This window comes from Delphinus delphis, chromosome 10 (genome assembly GCF_949987515.2).
Source record: "Delphinus delphis chromosome 10, mDelDel1.2, whole genome shotgun sequence".
Lineage (NCBI taxonomy): Eukaryota > Metazoa > Chordata > Mammalia > Artiodactyla > Delphinidae > Delphinus > Delphinus delphis.
This window is the reverse complement of record NC_082692.2, coordinates 68,325,858-68,344,319: the sequence shown is the minus strand read 5'-3', so window position 1 is coordinate 68,344,319 and position 18,462 is coordinate 68,325,858. Positions and strand designations below refer to the sequence as shown.

At 47.3% G+C, this 18,462-nt stretch overlaps 1 protein-coding gene across 2 annotated transcripts in view; it reads left to right on the top strand.

The window, feature by feature from the left end:
- The first annotated feature begins 6,154 nt into the window (after nucleotides 1-6,154).
- Nucleotides 6,155-18,462, top strand: part of STIMATE (STIM activating enhancer) — a 54,677-nt gene continuing 42,369 nt past the window's right edge. For both annotated transcript variants that reach the window (XR_009520879.1, XM_060022679.1), the window contains exon 1: nucleotides 6,155-6,439. Coding sequence is in view for 1 of the 2 variants with exons in the window: in XM_060022679.1 (XP_059878662.1) it covers nucleotides 6,280-6,439 (160 nt within the window). In the remaining variant the exon portion in view is untranslated. The remainder of the gene's footprint in view (nucleotides 6,440-18,462) is intronic.

Genomic DNA, 18,462 nt, shown 5'->3' with positions numbered 1-18,462 from the left:
GTTGCTTCCTTTAAATGGTTTGCTTTGCTGAGTGTGTGTGTGTGTGTGTGTGTGTGTGTGTGTGTGTGTGTGTGTGTGTTTTAATTATCCTAGTTACCTGCAAATATATAACCTAATCATTCCTCTTCAAGATTTGAAAATGTTTTAAAACTACAAACTGGGTAAATTCTAAACAGCTATACAAATATAAGGTAATTTTATTACAAATTTAAACTGATTGTGATTTTTTCCTTTTCTTCCCCTGCTGCCCCACGTGTTTTTATGGACCTTGGCAAACATTTGTAATCTGAATCTTCTCTTCATTGGATAATTTATGAACCACCTTAACTCAGGCCCTCCAACCAAACCATATATTAAAGCATCAACTCTTTGCTTAGGTTACTACCAGATATACCTGGAAAGACGCTTCATTTAAGTAGAAGTTAATATGTTTGAACTTATCGGAGATATAGTTTTTAAAGTTTTGATTCATTCTATGCCCCTGGAAGAGAAGCATATATATGATGCTTGGGAACAGTTAGCATTAAGTAGATAGAGTTTCGGCGGGAGGGGGGTGGGGGTGGGGGAGGCGGGTATCTTGCATAATAAAATTTCCTGAGAGCTCAGCAGTCAAGGCACTAAGGCAAAGAGTTCCTTGAAGAAGATCAATGAAACAAAAAAAGTCTGCAACTAATTAACACTGTTGTCTTATTTAGGAAAATGAGATTTTCTATAAGAGAGAATTTACCAAATGCAACAGTGAATATGTTATATTGTCTCTCTCTTGACTTCTTCAGAAACCATAGAATTTAAAACACCTCCCTTCACAGGTGAGGGGGCAAAGCCCCTGCAAGATGAAACACACGGCCCTAAGTAGTAGTCTCTGATCAGGTAGAGTCGGGCCCCAGCCAGCTTGTCTATTTATGCCATGATTATTCAAGCTCAGCTTTCTCCCAGAGAGAAGCTGACTCTAAATTAGACAAGTAAGTAGGGTTTCCTACTTACTCTTCCTACCTACTTCCTATTTTTTGCATTCTCATACCAAGATAATAGTTTATCAGGCAACTACATTAAAGAAGTATTATATACCCCCAGTCCCTATCCCTGGCTGTCACAGGAGAGAGGATAATTGTTTGGGAATTTGGCACGGGGCTTTTTTTTTATTTTTTAAGTATAAAATTTAGACTCCATTTGCCTCATAATGTGGCTGGGGCTGGACTGGCCAGCAGTGACAGTCTGATTGTCGTGATTCTAAAACATATATTAAGCCTGATAACAGCTCACCATGTTGGGGTAAAATGTTTGTTATGTTGCAATAGGTATATGAACTTTGGTTTTTAAAGATACCAACCTCTTAAATCTGTGCAAGGTACATTATTAGGGACTGCATTTGTCTAAATTTCACCTTCAGCTGGCTCCATAGCCTCCCTAAGGTCAGAAAGTTTTCCAGGATCCATTTTTGATCCTGAATTGACAAGCTTGGAAACAGGTGAATGGATTGTATCATGCTCCTGGACCTTGAAGTTGACTGACCAATATAAGCCTATTATTGTAGTGTTGGTGTGTTAGGGAAACCTTTTACTGCATGCGAAGATTTGCTGTGACATTTTGACTATATTTTGTGGGCTTCTGGGGACTGTGCTGTTTTCATTTGTAAACCACCTCCATTCCTCTCCGTTGAAGCAGAACTGTGGTGGTTAATGCAGGAAATGCATTAATGGGAGCTTTCGTCCTATCTGCCTTTCTTTAGCGTTGTAGGTGGCTCCCAGCATCTACATTATAGATATAAGAGGTCAGGGAAGGATAGTTACCAACCTCTGGAAGGGATGGGCTTCTTCGGTAAATATTTATTGAATTACGATAGAGGCAGTCATAGAAAACCAGTTCAGAACTTGACCTTTATATGCTCCTTCTCCTGGAAGTAAAATTTTTCTCACTGTGAGAGAGAGGGCATTGGACCAAAGCTTCCTGAGGACTTGAATACATTTTACTTGTTCTCTTGTACCAATTCAGTCACTAATACCATAACTGAATACAGAGTAAAAGCTTTAGGAGGCCTCAGGTTGGATAGTACTCAGAACCATCCCCTCCCCCAAGCCAGAAAGTATTTCTGGGGCACACACAGAACATCAGGGAACTGTAGGTAAGATTTAACTAAATGGGGACATTGGGAAAACTATCATAGGCACTTCTGTTTACTTGGTGCCTATCACCAAAGACATTTATTTAAGACACCATGTGCTGGTTTGATTGATGCCCACAGATACTCTGAGAGAGCTGTTAGGAGCATAGCCTCGGCAGTGGAAACACACACTAAGTTTGAACTTTGGTCCTGTATATTGGAGATGTTTTGTTTGTGTGTGTGTGTGTGTGTGTGTGTGTGTGTGTGTGTGTGTGTGTGTGTGTGTGTGTGTGTGTGTGTGTGTGTGTAAGTAAGTTCAAAAGTGTTCCGTGTTATCAGTTGGCCTTTTGAAGATGAAGGAGAAGGGAGCACTAGCAAATGGAGTATAAGTCTCAGTAGGGACTGGGTACCCCCTTTAAAAATTTGAATGTCTTTGGTCTTGGGTCCACCCAAAGTAACCATGTGTCATGGTCATGGTGCTGGCTCGGAAACCCTGTAGGACAGAGCCTCCTGCAAAACCAAAAAGAAATCAATCACTTTCATGCACGTATAACTCTTCCTTGATTTTATTCACTTTACAATGTTTTGCTAGTGAATTTTGATGATTCCCTCCCATTGTGTCAGGATGTATATGCTTTGGAAATTTGAATTTATCTAAATAAGTCACCTATGGACTTGGAGTTTTGGCAGGAGAGTTCTAAACTCCAAGCCCAGTCCAAATGGATCTGGTTCCAAGCCTGCTCACCTGGGATCTCCTCTGTACTTGTACCAGATTTGACAGGTAGTTCTGTTTCTGAGGGCAGCCTTAGGGGTGAAGGTGGTGGGCCATAAGTGCACTGGAGATCGATTTTCTTCGTTCTAGGGTTTCAGAAGTCTTAGATTTTTGCAAGAACCAGCAGAACCAGGAGTGGGGGTTGGAGGAATGGAGAAGTAGGCCTAAAACTCCATTCCTTTATGTCTTTTCTGACCTGACACACCATTTGGGTCTGTTCTGGTGCCGTGGCCTATCGCAAAGGACTGTCTTAAAGGGAAACAAGCCACAGCCTTGCCGGACATGTCTTTAACTCCAGCAGTAATGGAGTTAAAGCTGTGGGAGGCAAGGGTCTCCGACTATTTCTGGAGGCAAAGGATGACACTGGCTAGTGACATGAAGCTACCATTGCTAATAGGTGTGCCTGTTCTCAGGATGCATGGGAACTCAGTCCTGCGGGTTTCTACGTGTTTTCATTTATCCAACTGCATGCCTAACTTGGCAGAGTGGATGTGAGCGTGAGCAAATAGTGTTGAAAGGATGAAGGTAGGCTCTTGGGGCAAATCAAGTCACAAAGCAGATGACTGAGGGAGGTTACAAAGTTTAGACAAAATTAAAACTTATCTCCTTTTGCAAGAAGTCTCTAGGGAAGTGTACTTTGAATGTTTCTCTTGAGATTTTTAAGTGCTCATTTTTTTTCTCTTCCGTTTTTTTTTTTTTTTGCTGTTGACTATTCTCTGAAGACAATCAGAGGCCTGCCAGTGTGGGATTCCTGGCTGGTTCCAGCACTGTCCTTAGGCCCTTTTCTAATACTAACTCATTGGAACTGATGCACTTTAATGTATGTTGTCCTTTTTTTTTTTTTTTTTAAGCTGCTTGTTTGGAACAAAATGAAATGCATATTGCGTTGTATCCTTCCTGCTTACTGTTTTTCTCTTAATTTTAAAAGTTATGCATTGAGGATAAAGTATACTTAAGGAGAAATATGCACAAGAATACCTATTAAAATAACTCCCATCAAGTTTGATGGTATAACTTCAAGGGATTAAAAAATAACTATTTTGGATGAATATTTTGCGTGGGTTTTTTTTTTTTTTTGGTTTGTAAATAAGAGTGTATATAAACGTGTGGTATGTTATGACAGTTTTAAGTGGTCGTGAGAAAATTAAAACAGGTCTTAAGGTATATTTAACTTCCTTTGACAGCAAAGAAGGCATCTTGACCAGAGTAAATCCTTCAAAACTGTTTCCAGTGGGACCTCAGAGAATCATCTCTGAATGGAGGAGAAAGTTCCTTCCTGCTTCAATAAAATTAACCTTTCCAGAATTCTCCCCCCATCCTTCTGTCTGATCCTTTCCCCTCTGGATCTGGGTACTTTTTAATTGCCGTTCAGAAAAGGTAGGAAGAGCAGAACTTCCCATAGTGAGCTTGCTCCCGGCACCGAGGACTCTGCCCCGATCGCTGAAGACTGCTTCTTGTTCTTTACATTTGCCTTGGCACAGCAGCGACAGGCCTTAGGGTTCCTCCACATCTGGATGTGCAGAGCACTGCTTTGTCAAAAAAATTCATTTTTCAGCTCTGTGTGCAATTTTCCTTGAGCTGTGTCTTCAAACAATTAATAATCTCCTTGTGCCCAACTACAATCTCTTCGGCTTTAAGGACACATCCTATTGTTTGGTTCTCTCTAAACGTGGACTGTAACTGTTGAGCATACATACCCATAAGGGACCTTCTTAGACTTAAGACGGTAATGCAATTTTTCCTTACCTGTTTATTTTCTTAACCTGATTTTCTGTATTTTCCCATGGTCAATACTTGTGGAGAGTTTTTAATTTTATAAATTAAAAATCAATTTAATTTAAAAAGCATTTTGTTGCATGCTCTCTGTGCCAGGCACTATGTTGGATTCAAGGCTGAGAGAAAATCAGTTCCTGCCCTCAGGAGGCTTACACTCAGCTGGGAGAGAGAGGTGTGTACAGCCGTCTAATTTAGCAGTCTGAAAAGTTCTAGTGGAGCAGCACACACAAGGTAATGTGGATGCACAGTGGGGACAGGGGTGTCAGGCAGGCCTTCAAGCATGAGTAGCAGTTCATGGAGCAGGGAAAAGGGAACAGTATTCCATGCAGCTAGAATGCCATGTAAAGGCACAGAGGTGTGGAAGTGCATTGTAAGAGAAGGGATGGAGAATTGGCTCTAGGGAGCCAGTAGCATTTGTGTTCCCCAGATAATCAAGTTAATATTCCTGTTAACCAAGAAAGCTTTTGGATATCATTGAACCTTTTATGTAATTGGAATTTCTTGACAGCTATCTTTAGGGGAACTTTCCCTAGGTTTGGTATTTATTGTTCAACAAGTGTACCCCAGTGTCTACTAGAATAATACTGTGTGTACACTGGCATTAAGTGGATGCAGTCCTGGTCAGGGACCTGAGAGCACCAACAAGAGGTGTCGGGAGAAAAGCCAGAGGCAGCTCAGAGGGTAGGTGACAGAATGGGGACTACAGGCCCTAGTAGAGGAAGGGAGCAGGTTCTGAGGAGTCAGAAAGGGTTGAGTGGGAATAAATGTGAGTGTGTGTGGAGGGAGGCCCTGGAGACTGACAACTACCAACAACCTGATTTTCTTTTATGAATCACATTCAGAATGAACAAGATGGGGTTACATCCACGTGTTTACAGCATATACCCTGTATAGTTTTAAATGAAGGCAGTTGGATTGAAATGACCATTTAAATTACGTTTATGGGAGGAAAAGTCGATTTGGGGCCTGAATGATGAATCTAAGACAAGCCTTTGGCCAGGATACTGGTACTAACAAGGAAAGTACAAGGACACCGAAGGTCTGGGTTGGAAAGAATATGCTTGTGTGCGGAGTCAGATTGTTTTCCTCCACGACCTGCCTCAGAATAATCCAGCCTGCTTGCCGAAAATGCAGATTGTTGGCCACCGTCTCAGAACAACTGAATCGGAATCTGGGGGTGGAATCCAGAAGTATTTTTTCATAAATTCTTCAGGGGTTTATCTTAGAGGGAAAAAAAAAATTTCGTCACAGATCTTCCCTGCTCCTGCCCTCCCGACCTGGAGCTCGGAGTCCGGGCTTGGGCTCTCAATCCGTTTTGCGCAGCCCAGCTCACCTGGTCTGTCCTACCTGTGGTCAGGATCCAAAACACCGCTCCCTCTCCTGCCGGAGCCCCGCCCCTGGTGGGGGGGAGAGTAGGAGCGGCCAAGGCCCGCCCCCACGCCGCGCCTGGCCAATCAGGCGCTGCGGTCTCAGACGTCGCGTTACGCGCGGCGCCGAGTCGGCCGCGGGGCGGAGGTACCGGCTCCCGTCTCGGACTCCGGGCTCTGGGCTCGGTGGCGAGGGCCCCGCAGGTAGCGAGGCCGGGCGGGCGGCCGGGCGGCGGCGCCCAGCGCCCCTCGCCAGGCCCGCCATGCAGGGTCCTGCCGGGAACTCGAGCCATTCACTGCCGGGTGGGCCGCCTTCCACCGTAGCGTCCGGCGCGGGCCGCTGCGAGAGCGGTGCGCTCATGCACAGTTTCGGCATCTTCCTGCAGGGGCTGCTCGGCGTCGTGGCCTTCAGCACGTTGATGCGTGAGTCCGGGACCCCCGCCCTCCTGAAGCCCTGCGCCGCGAGCCTCGGGCCCACCGGCCTCGGGGACCCTCCTGCCTGAGGAGTTCAGGCCTTGGGGACACGGGCCCTTTGGCGAAGGTGTTTTCCTCCCGCGAGCCCAGGCTGGGCATTCCCAGACGAGGGGGAGCTTTGGCCCCGACCCAGGGTCCTGGGTCCCTCGCCTTATCGCGGCAGCTTCTTGTCAGGGGTCACCCCTAGTACTCTTCTCCCACCCGCGCACACCTCTCTTCTGAGATGCCCCCCTGCAACCGTGTCATCGCAAATTAAAGCTACCCTACTTAACAGCCTACGGCCATGACCCCCGGAAGGCATATTCTTTTCTGCCCCCTTTTAAAGGCTCTTCTTAGCCTCCCCTTCGCCCCCAGTCTGATACTGAGCTTTTTTCTTCACCTTCACTTCAGGATTTACTATACCCCGTTCGCATATAAATTCTGCCACCTTGCAATACCTGGCTTATTAGGCCGTGCATTCCGTTCCCAGGACTACTTCCCCCGGCCCCGGCCCTTCACCCTCAGCTTAATTTTCTGTTTTGGTTGGAGCCGGACCCACCCAGAGTGCCTTCTTCCCCGCATCTCCTTTTTCCTCTCCTTTTCCTGAACAGGCTCACCTGTTCCATCTCTGCCCCAACCGTTCCTAATTAAGTTGCATCTCAAGTCTCCCCTGGCTGTTCCCTTTCCCAGCCCACTTTTGTTTATATTTCAGGTATCCTTCCTTTCCATGAGACTTGGGCAACTTAGGAGCTTAGTGGAGAAGCAGACTCAGAGGGTCTGAGGAGGTCTTAGAATTCCTGTGCTAAGTCATCAGGGGCCCTTCCTTGAGAGCTTCATAATGGGGAAGAAAGCCCCAGATAGCCCTTCTGGAAAACCAGAAGTTCCAACGTGTTGTCATGTGTGCCACGTGTTGAGGGGTTATGTTTTCTTAGTGTACATCCTTCCTTTTATTAAAGTGACAAGAGACCTAGTAGCTCTGTGATTGCATTTCGGGGAAAGGAAGAGTTATAACTATTTTGACAGAGGTGTTATTTCCAAAATGACTTGTTCTCAAAATTTCCCCACTGTGCTCACGTGGGCAGAATGGGAAGTTCCTGCAGAAGGTATGCTCCTTGGCATCTGGGAAGGATCCTGTAGCTGTGTGTGTGCGTCTTGTAGGGTCCAGTTGCTGGAGTTGCAGCTTTGCTTGTTTATGATGTGTGGCTTATTTGGGTGAATTCTCCCAAGCTTTAGGGAACCTTGAAGAGGCTATTCTTGGACACCACTTTTTTTCTGGCTGCCTGGCCTTCGTAAGTCTTGCAACAAGTCCCAGACTGTATATGTTTGCTACTTTTTCTCTCCTTTTTAGTCTCTACTTGCCTTGCTGTTTTCCCTGCTGAACAAATACCCACTTGTTCCCACAGTAATAATTTGTGATGACTTAGCGAAAATCAGCTTCTGACTTGGGTGCATGAACTGTATGTCTGTATGTTCGAGACATTGTGCGTGGGTCTGCACTCCCCTCCCCACGTTTCTCTCCTCCAGCTGGCCTTCCTTTCTCCCTAAAGGAACTCCAGGCTTAGGTTTTGTGTTGTTCCCTGACCTAAGATTTCTTAGCATAGCCCTGGCTATTTTCATGGGTTTGATTGGTGCTGATGGCCCCACTAATTCCCTGGGGTTTGATACTTGTGATTCAGAGAGGGAAATGTGATTATGACAGGCGGAGTTGCTCACAGCTGAGAAGTGTGCTGGGTTGAATGTGTTCAGAGTGATGGTGCTGGCCCTGCGAGTCTTCAGGGACACAGTCACTTCTTAATCTTCACTGTGAGCACAAGTGCAAATCCCGCCGTGGTTGGTATATTCCGTATGCAAAGGTGGAACTAGGAAGTGGTTTCTTGCTCAGTGTAAGGCTAGATGTGGAGGGAGCTTGTGGCATTGGGTAGTAGGTCCTGGGACAGTGATGAGTAGGGGTGATGGGGGGAAGAGTTGGAAAGGCTAGAGCCGTGTCTGCCCTGAATACAGGCATGGACATGGATCGAGAGCCCTATTCTCCCACCTAGAAGCAGACACCAGCCCAAGGGGAGTCCCACTGATCGAGACCCAGTCAGGGAAGTACCTTTCTTCTCTTTAACTTCTTGGTTCTATTAAAATAGAACTGTGGGGCTTTTCCATTTTGCAGGGCTGGGAAGAGGAGGAAATCTCTTAGGAACTGCTTTACATTTTGAAATGGACTTTATTGGGGAAAACGAAAGGGAGTGGAGGTGGTCTCAAGGAATTGCTCCTGCAAGCTGCTTGGCTGTCTTCCTGGTCACAGTGCCTGTTCCTCAGTCTGGCAGAGCTGCTGTCAGGAGTGCCAGGCTCCCATGAAAAGACTGCTCACCTTGCAGCCCTTGAGGGAGGTCTGGGTTCGTTAAGATGAGGCCACTCCATCCTTTGTCAATTCCATCATTGGTTTCTTCAAGCATATTTTTTCTCTCTCCCTCTCTTTTTTTTTTTTTAATTGACTATGCTGCGTGGCATGCGGGATCTTAGTTCCCTGACCAGGGGTCGAACCCGTGCCCCCCTGCAGTGGAAGCACGGAGTCTCATCCACTGGACCACCAGGGAAGTTCCCAAGCACATTTTAAATACCAGTCATCTCTCCTGAGCAGTTGAAACTAACAGTCCCTCTCCTCTTTGGAGTCACAGTCTTTTCCGTTCCAGTGCTTTCCTCCTCCAGGGCAATGGGCTCGGACACTTCTGACAACTCCGCGGTTCTTGGGGCAGGCACTATTCCGTTTTCCTGTTGGACCAGCTCTGTTGTATAGGATGGACCCATTTCTCTGCCAGACAGGCTGTGTGGTATTTTTCATCACTTCACATCCTGATTTCAGTGAATCCTCAGACCACTGTTTTTATGTTTCTTTTTCTACCCAGAAAATTACTTTTTCTCCATTTACAGGTTGCTGAGTTTTTTACCTAGAAGTAAGGGTTACCTGGAGGAAGACCCTCTTATATCTCAGGAGAGGATTTTGATTCTCACAGGGATTTCTCATCCTGGTGCTCGACTCACTGTGTGCGGATTTCCAGACGTCTCTGGCCAGGCAGTTGAGAGTTGGTGTGCCAGTTGATCTATATAGCTGATTCTTTAAGCTGCATAAACATACAAGCCGCCATCTGCTGGCATGTCCCAGTGTCAGCATCGCCTTGTTCAGGGGGTGAACTTTCCGGAGGCTTCGGCTAAGGTACCCTGTGTGTCCAAGGAAAGCCAAACAAACTCAGAGGCAAGCTTTTAAAGGGCCTTCCCCCTCTAGGTTTTCTGGAGTGTCACTGAAAGTCGTCGGGGGTCTGAGTAGAAGGAAATGCTTTAAACGAGGGACCTTTGTCATGCTCTTCCTGCTGAGCAGCTTGTTTTGGTGGCTTTATCTGTAGTGTGTGACTCAGTGAAGTCACAGCACAGCAGAGCTGAGCAGTCCTGGAGCTGCCCTGTGTGTTCCAGTACAGGGCAGTGGCCCAGCCATCAGCAAAAGGTCAGTATTGGCCAGTGTGTGTGTTGGCATTAGGGGTATATTTACTCTCAGGACCTGTAAATGCAAAGCAGACTCAAGCCTCCTTCACCATGCACCATCAGAGTCCTGGGCTGAAGTGTAGACAGGATTGGCTTTTTAACAAAACAAGCATTTTGAGAGCTTGGATAAATCTACCTGCCTATTTTCATGTTACAGATTTGGGGACTATCCAACTGAGAGAAGGTGTCATTGTTTTATGAGGACACTGATGGTGCTGAGAAATGATAGCATTTTTCCTGAGGCCCAAAGTAACATCACAGACTAGTCTACCCAGCTTTGAAATCTTTTTTTTTTTTTTTTTTTTTTTTTTGCGGTATGCGGGCCTCTCACTGTTGTAACCTCTCCCGTTGCAGAGCACAGGCTCCAGACACGCAGGCTCAGCGGCCATGGCTCACGGGCCCAGCCACTCCGCGGCATGTGGGATCTTCCCAGACCAGGGCACGAACCCGTGTCCCCTGCATCGGCAGGCGGACTCTCAACCACTGCGCCACCAGGGAAGCCCCCCAGCTTTGAAATCTTAATCTCAAATGAGTCCCTGCTGTTCTGGCGCGTGGTGAACTGGCATCCCTTTGTGTTCTGTACAGACATAGGCATGTTGGGACAACCTTTCCTGGGATCACCTGTCCCCACGCCATCCTAATTTTTATCTTAAAAAATGTCAAGTATACAGAAAAGATGAAAATAATACAATGAATGCCTATCTGCCCTCCACCTGGATTCAGAAATTGTTCACCTTTTGCCACATTTACTTTATCTCTTTATACTTTTTTATTTTGGCTGACCCATTTGAAGGTAAGTTGCAACCAGCATCACACTTTATCCCTAAAAACTTCAGTTGAGTCTCCTAAGGATAAGAATAGTTGTCTATATAACCACAGTTTCTTTTTTTTTTTTTTAATGAATTTATTTTTTATTTGTTATTTTTTGGCTATGTTGGGTCTTCGTTGCTGCGCGCGGGCTTTCTCTAGTTGTAGCGAGCGGGGGCTACTCCTCCTTGCGGTGCTCAGGCTTCTTGTTGCAGTGACTTCTCTTGTTGTGGAGCACGGGCTCTAGACATGCGGGCTTCAGTAGTTGTGGCTCACGGGGTCTAGACGCGCAGGTTCAGTAGTTTTGGCACGTGGGCTTAGTTGTTCTGCGGCATGTGGGATCTTCCCGGACTAGGGCTGGAACCCGTGTCCCCTGCATTGGCAGGTGGACTGTTAACCATTGCACAACCAGGGAAGCCCCCATAACCACAGTTTCATGATCACACCTAAGAAAATGTATAACCCTGCAATATCACTTAATATCTAATATTCACACTTCCCCTAACATCACAGGTCTCTTATAGCTGGAGTTTTTTAAAAACTATGATCTAATCAAGGTCCACACTTTGCACCTGGTTATGTTTTTAAGTCACTTTCACCCTAAAAGAATCTCCCCTGCGCGCGCGCGCACACACACACACACACGCACACACACACGCACACACACACACGAGTTTTTTTTGTTTTTTGTTGTTGTTTACTGACATTGCCTTTGGAAGAGTCCTGGCCAGTTGTTGTGGACGGTGCCCCACCTTCTGGAGTTGTCTGGGTGTTACCTTGTTGCGGTTTTGGGGCGTTTCATGGACCCCTGTTTCCTGAGTTGGTCTGGAGGAGCCATTAGATTGCGATAACCTTTTTTACAGCGAGAACACTGCGTGAGCAGTGTTGCATGCTTCATGTTACACAGCACCAGGTGGCACGTGACATCAGTCCCACTGTTAGTGATAAGGTCAGTTACTGGGCAGAGAGGGCACGTCTCCAGCTCTCTCCCTTATAGGGTACATTTTCCCCTTTGCAGTTAATACATTATCTCTCTGGTGGTAATACTTTGAGATCTTGTGAATATCCTGTTTCCCGGTAACTTTTCACTTCTGGTAAAATAACGAAACTCAGTGATGGCTGAAATGGAGCTGGAGCTCATATGTGAAGGTGCCATCTCTGGGCCTGGCACCCATCACACGGTCAATAATGTCGCCTTCCTTTCCTACCCCACCCCGGAGTGCCAGCCAAGGCCCAGGAAGAGCATTCTGTCCCAGGCTGCTTTTGTGCCCACAGGGGAAAGGAGTGCAGCCAACATTAGCATGGAGGCCCGTTAGGGGGTCTTTATTTTCAGAAAGTTTTCGGTTTTCTAAATGCTGATTCATCTGGTAGCATTTATCCATAATGGTGATGGCCTTTATTTATAATAAAACTTCACTAATTTGGAATAAAATCAGGGCAGGAGGGAGTTATCTGAATTAGGGGACAATCTGAGTTGTAATGCATTTTTTGCCTTTTAAATACCTTTGTTTTTCAAGTGTTGCTCTATTGGAACCTATCAACCCCTTTACTGCTTTAATGAGCTGTTTAAAATCCTCTGCAGTTAGTATAGTGTTTGCATGAAGATGAAGTCTCCTCCTGTTGAAGGAGTTTTACAAATGGTTAAAAATAGCAGAATCCCTGGCTCTGGAACCCATCTGACCTGGGTTTCATTTCTGCTTCTGCCACATACTGCCCTTGAGCAACCCACGTATTTCTTGAAGCTTTGGTTTCCTCCCCAGCGAGATGGGAGTGATGATTTTTCTGGAACTGAGGATTAGAAGGGCGTGTGTAAGGAAGCTGGGTTAGTGTCAGGCACATGTTGGGCCCTCCATAGTAGGAGGGGGGATGTCGTCCTCATTGTCATTACAGTATTCACATTCAGAACTCAGTTGAAGAACATCTCACAGGTGCTTGAGTAACTTGTTTTCTGAATTAGGTTAAACATTTCCCTTTCTGTCTTGTTTACTCAACATGTTTACCTTTAGCCCTCTTCTCTTAGCCTGCATAATAGTAAAAAAAACTGTAACCCAGACAGTATAGCGATTGCCAATTCCAAGTTAGCAGACACTCAAACCAGGTGACTTTGGTGTAAGTAATAATCTCCTTCCTTCACCTGACCCTTCCTTGTGTTTTCGCCTACGGAGTCTCATGTGGGCCCTGAGCGGGCAGTGGGTGGACTGGGGCAACCCATTTACAGGTGACGAACCTGCATCCAAGTCCCTGGCTTCAACATACCCAGGTCCTGTGGTAGCAGGTGGTAACACTGGCTGCTGGAGCCCACTTTCCTGCAACTGGCTCTTTACTCAGTCCCTAGTATGCCGGCTCTTGTGCTCAGCACTTGACAGTGCTTCACAGGAACCTGGAAGGGAGGCGTTGTTTTCATTCTGCAAACAAGGACAGTGGGCAGGTGAAGTGTGTAGCACAAGGTGCCGGTTGGTAGGTGCAGAGCTGAGATGTAAGCCGGGTCCCTCAGGCCCCAGTCTCTCTCAGCCACTTCCCCCGATGCCTTTTTTCACCCCTTTCCACGGGTGCACTTATTACTCTCTATCCCTGGCTACTTCACCCCCCCGCTTTTTTTTTCCTATTTGTATAATTCCGAGTTTCTTTCTTAACGATTCTTCTTTATGTCCAGAGTATTATCTGGAACTTCAGATTATTTTGTGGCTATTGGTAACGTTAAACGTATCAATTTGAAAAGACCTACCAGTCCTTCCATGCATGTTTGAATTCCATCTTAGGTTCACTTTTCTGGCCTTGGCCTTTGTGAAGGTTTGCCCTGGCTGTGTGAGGATGGCGAGCCCACCCTGGAGTGAGGTCCAGCCTCTGAGGCGGAGCCTCCCGGAGCTGCAGGGAGGCGTACATGAGTCCATTCTGTAACTCGTGAGGAGGGGTTTCCAGGGCCCTCGGTATTTCAAGTTACCGGCAAGTTTTCACAGAATTTGTTTCCCTGGTGCTATATGATTATAAGGAGCACAGTTAATAATCTTAAGAGTCAGGGATGGCCCCTAAGAGGTATCCTTTTCTTCTTGTGTACATAGAAGTGGTCCATGCATCTCTTTTAGATCACTCCACTGCTAGGAAGTTATCCATCTAACCCAGGGTTTTTCAGCTTGGCACCATTGACATCTTGGGCCAGATAATTCTTTGTTTTGGGGGGCTGTCCTGCGCATTGTAGGATGTTTAGCAGCATCCCTGGCCTCTACCCACTGGATGCCAGTAGCTCCCCCACCCCTGTTGTGACAACCCAAAGTATCTCCAGACATTGCCCAGTGTCCCTTGGGGGGAAAATCACCCCTGTTAAGACCTACATTTGTTCAGTTTGTAGACTCAGTCACATGCAGACTCTGATGTGAGCTCTAGCAGAATGGATCTGTTAAGGACCTGGGTGCCAAGTGTGGCCTTGACAAAGAAGAGCTGAGACCCAGTCCCCTGTCCCTGAGGGACTCACAGCTGGAGTGGGCTGCGTGCTTGCTGGCAGATCATTCCATTGCAGTGTGAAGAGGGCTGTAGATGTTTGAACAGACTTGAGAGGAGTGATGAGGGATTCTGCCAGGAGACCTTGGGAACCATCTCTGAGGAAGCCCTGCTTGGTCACAATACTGGAGGTGAAGGAGATGTGAGGGGCTCTCGAAACAGAGGGAGTAGTGAGGGCAAAGGTCCAGGTAGGAGATCATAAGCGTGGCCATCCGTTCTGGGGGCTGGAGATAGTGGGGACAGAGGCTCCCAGAAAAAGAGACAGTGTGCTTGGAGGGATTCCAGAGAGCCGCCTTTTTTCAATTTCAGGCCTATTTTCTACAACTTAAAAAGGATGGTGAATTAAGTCAGGTTCTGTGTTTACCTCAGGCTCCTTTTGTTTGTTTGTTTTGTTTTTTGGCCGGGCCACGCAGCATGTGGGATCTTAGTTCCCTGACCAGGGATTGAACACTCGCCCCCTGCAGTGAAAGTACGGAGTCTTAACCACTGGACCGCCAGGGAAGTCCCTACCTCAGGCTCCTTTTGCATTGTTTCTTTGAGAACCTTTGTTTTAAAGCAGTTTCATCACATTCCTTTTAGACCTCATGGGGTCTCCCAGGGAAGGTCTACTGTTTGTATCTTTGGGGCTGCAGGAAAAGAAAGGGGAACCCAGTGACCTTCTCCCAGCCCCCTAGCCTATTGGCAGTGTGCCTCCTGAGATAGGTGGTGTGATGATGTGGGCAGACCTGCTGGGCCTGCTCAGTGCCAGGCATCGTGTATTAGCCCAGTTAGTCCTCACAGCCACCCTGAGAGGTGGGTGCTAATATTGTCTCCCTCTCATACATAAGGAAACTGAGTCACAGGGAGGTTAAGTAACCTGCCCAAGGTCACACAGCCAGGAAGTGGTAGAGCCAGGCCGTGTGGCTCTGGAGACATTGCTTTTTGCTTTTAGCTAATAAGGGAAGCAGCTCCTTATTTGTAACCGGCTTCTGTTGGCTGTCCACCACACTCCACACAGGTGTAGACAAAGTGGAGATGCTTCCATCCCTGGATTTTTGGTTCAGCCTTGGTTGTGGACAGCTGTTGGGTGTGGTCACAGAGAATAAGCCTGGAAACCTCTAGCCCCTTTGGGGCCCCAGGCTGTGGTGGGGTTGGGCTTTGCTAAAGAACCTCTCCCGTGAGAACTCCAGTCCTCAGCAAGTTCTAGAACTCCTGCACTAGTACCGCGGGGTTGCCAGCCCCTGAAATCGCATGTTTGCCTGTGAGAAAAGGACTTCTCATTTGAGTTACTGCAGCCCCAGCTTATCCGACATGACCCACCCCACCCCCCCACCGTGTTCCCTTTGATTTAGAGCATCCTTTGCATTCTAAAGGGCATCTTGCGCTGTGGTCAGGTTCCACTTGAGCCACTTTGCTAGAGGAGGAAGCAGGAGCTGGCGAGGCTCAGCCTCCCCCAGGGAGAGGGGGGAGGAAGGGTTAGGCTGGGGCGCTCAACCAGTGTTTTCCTTGGCTCTAAAATTTCTTCTAAAGACTTGGTTTCGAGGATTTGTGGCTTTTCCTATCACCAATGAGTGATAGGTGTCAAGAGCTTCATGTTTTTTCTCTGTTCTCTCTCATGGACCAAGTTGTGTGCACAGTAGTTTGGGACACATGCGTTTTTTACACATTTACCTTTCTCAAAAGGCTTTATTTCCCCCCAGCTTGTGTTCTAGTCCGTGGGCTTTTCCAGCCTCTTAAGCTCATCAGTGTTCTTCATGGGCTTTTCCGTTTTCTTTGAAGACATTTTCGCTTAATAACGTGAAAAATGATGCAGAAAGATGACGCAGTGACGACTCCTGGGTTAAATGACACAAGCCGGGCCGCGGTCCTGAGGAAAGAGAGAACAGTGGGAGCACACACGAGCCTCTTGCCAGCCCCGCGTACGCTGTGTCTTGGCCCCGGCGGCATCAGAGCATGAGAGCAGGTTTTTCTATCTGGGTAGTGAGTTTGGAGCTAAAATATTTGCAGGTGGTTCCATCTAGGCCGTGCATGGAGCGGAGACTCACTCAGCACTCCCTTGAACGGCACGCTGCACACATGCGCTGACCTTCCGGCTGGGATTTTGCTCTTGGGGTTTCCAGACAGCAGGCTTGAGGACTGCAGGTCTGCTGTTTCCACCGCTGCCCCACCCTCAGGCTGGTGACGAGGGCCGGGTGTTGGGGTCCCACAGACACAGTGTAGGGAGACTTAAATGAATGTGTTTATTCTGGCAAGAGCCCTGCTTGTATAATTCTGTCCCCAAATTCTCTGTGAGAAATCTCATCAGTTACTGGCAAAAAAAAAAAAATCATCCAGTTTTGTTACATGAAATTAGAGTAAACAGGAATGTTAAACTGCGTCTCAGTCTGCTTAGCAGATTACATATTGATTTGTTTTTCTCAACATGTGTTAAACTAAATAATTTACTAATACACCAAATAGGTAAAAATCTCCGGGGAAACATCCAACAAGCACTGTAGTCTTGCTAAGGACCTGCCTGAGTTCAAGGACCACTGCTGCGGATGGGACAGCATCCTGGGTGCAGCCGTTATACAGTGATCTTGTTCTCCCAGCAGTGGAGGTTCTCGGGCCGGGCCAGCGTGGACAAGGCTCAGGCTGAATTTTGCTCAGCAGTGATGTGAGGCGTGAGGGCAAGGAGAGCTCGGGCCGGGGGGCGTTGTCTGACGCTGTTCAGAGCAGGTGGACCGCTGAACCATACCAGGAGCTCCTGGGTCCTTGCTCCCACTGGCCATGGCTGCCAGTGGTGTTATGCAGTGGGTCCTTCTTTGCCTGGGACTAAGATGGCATCCTGCATCTTGAAGGACAGCCGGGCTCCTGGACCTGGTGCCCCCATCTTCGTTTCTGAGCTCTTTCTTTGCTACAGACATTCCAGCCACCACAGTCTGCACTGTAGCCCAGGCCAAGGAGAACAGCCATGATACCAGACAGTGGGTTGCAGCAAGATGCCACCTGCTGCTCTTCTTTCAGCCCCAGCACCTGCCAGACCCGTTCCTCCTCCCCTTACCCACAGTCCTCTTTCCCCTAAGTGCTTTTCTCCTCCCACCCCACCTCGCCATATCCTCCGCATCTTCCAAGAAGCACGCTCCCTAACGACCTTAGCCATTACTACTCTCCTTTGAAGTTGAAGGACATACAGTCTGTACTGTACAGGTTAGGCCTCTGCATGGCTCTGCCTCTCGCTGGGCTGGGCTGGGCTGGCTTGGCTGCCACGCTGGTGCTGGCGCCCTGGCTTGGTGCTCAAGGCCAAGGCAGAAGCTTGCTCCCTACTGGGAAGCTGCTCAGAGGGAGAGCAACGGGGCTTAGGAGATGGGGGAACTGAGATCTTTCTCTTCTCTAATCACTACACTCTAATCACTACATAGTTCAGAATTCATTTTCTAAGAACACAGGTGTTCTCTTTTAGAACCATGGTACAATTATTAATGCTCAGGAAGTTTAACATTAACATGTTATTGTCAATCCGCAGTCCATATTCAGATTTCATCAATTGCCTGAGTACTGTCTTCATAGCTATTTTCTCCCGGTCCAGGGTCATACTTTGGATTCAGTTGTCACATCTCTTTAGTCTATAACAGTTCCTCAGCCTTTCATTGTCGTCTTAGCTTTGATGCTTTTGAAGAGTACAGGCCAGTGACTTTGTAGAATGTCCTAGATTGGGTTTGTCTGATGTTTTCTCATGATTACACCCAGGCTGTGTGTTTTTGGTGGGGATGCTGCATAAGTGATGCTGTGCCCTCTTCAGTGTGTCAGACCCTCAGGCACCTGATGTTGGTTTATCCCAGTATTGGTGACATTCTCTGACATCTTGGGTAAGGTGGTTCCTCTGAGTGTCTCCAATGTGAAGGAAACATTTCCCCCTAGTACTTAATAAGTAAATTGTGGGGAGGCATTTTGAGACCATTTAAATGTAGGATCTATTTTCAGTCTTCCTTGTAAAGCCTCTTCTGGGTGGGAGGGCAGAACCACAGGCTCTGAAGGTGCTTTGGCCAGTTTTGGGTCTGGTGACAATACTAGCACTCACATTTGTAGAGTGTTCATTATGTGCCAAGCCCTGTACATGCCTTACCATTTACTTCTAACATTAGCCACGTGAGGTGGGTACTCGTATTGCCCTATTTTATACCTGGAGAAACGGAGGCACAGAGAGG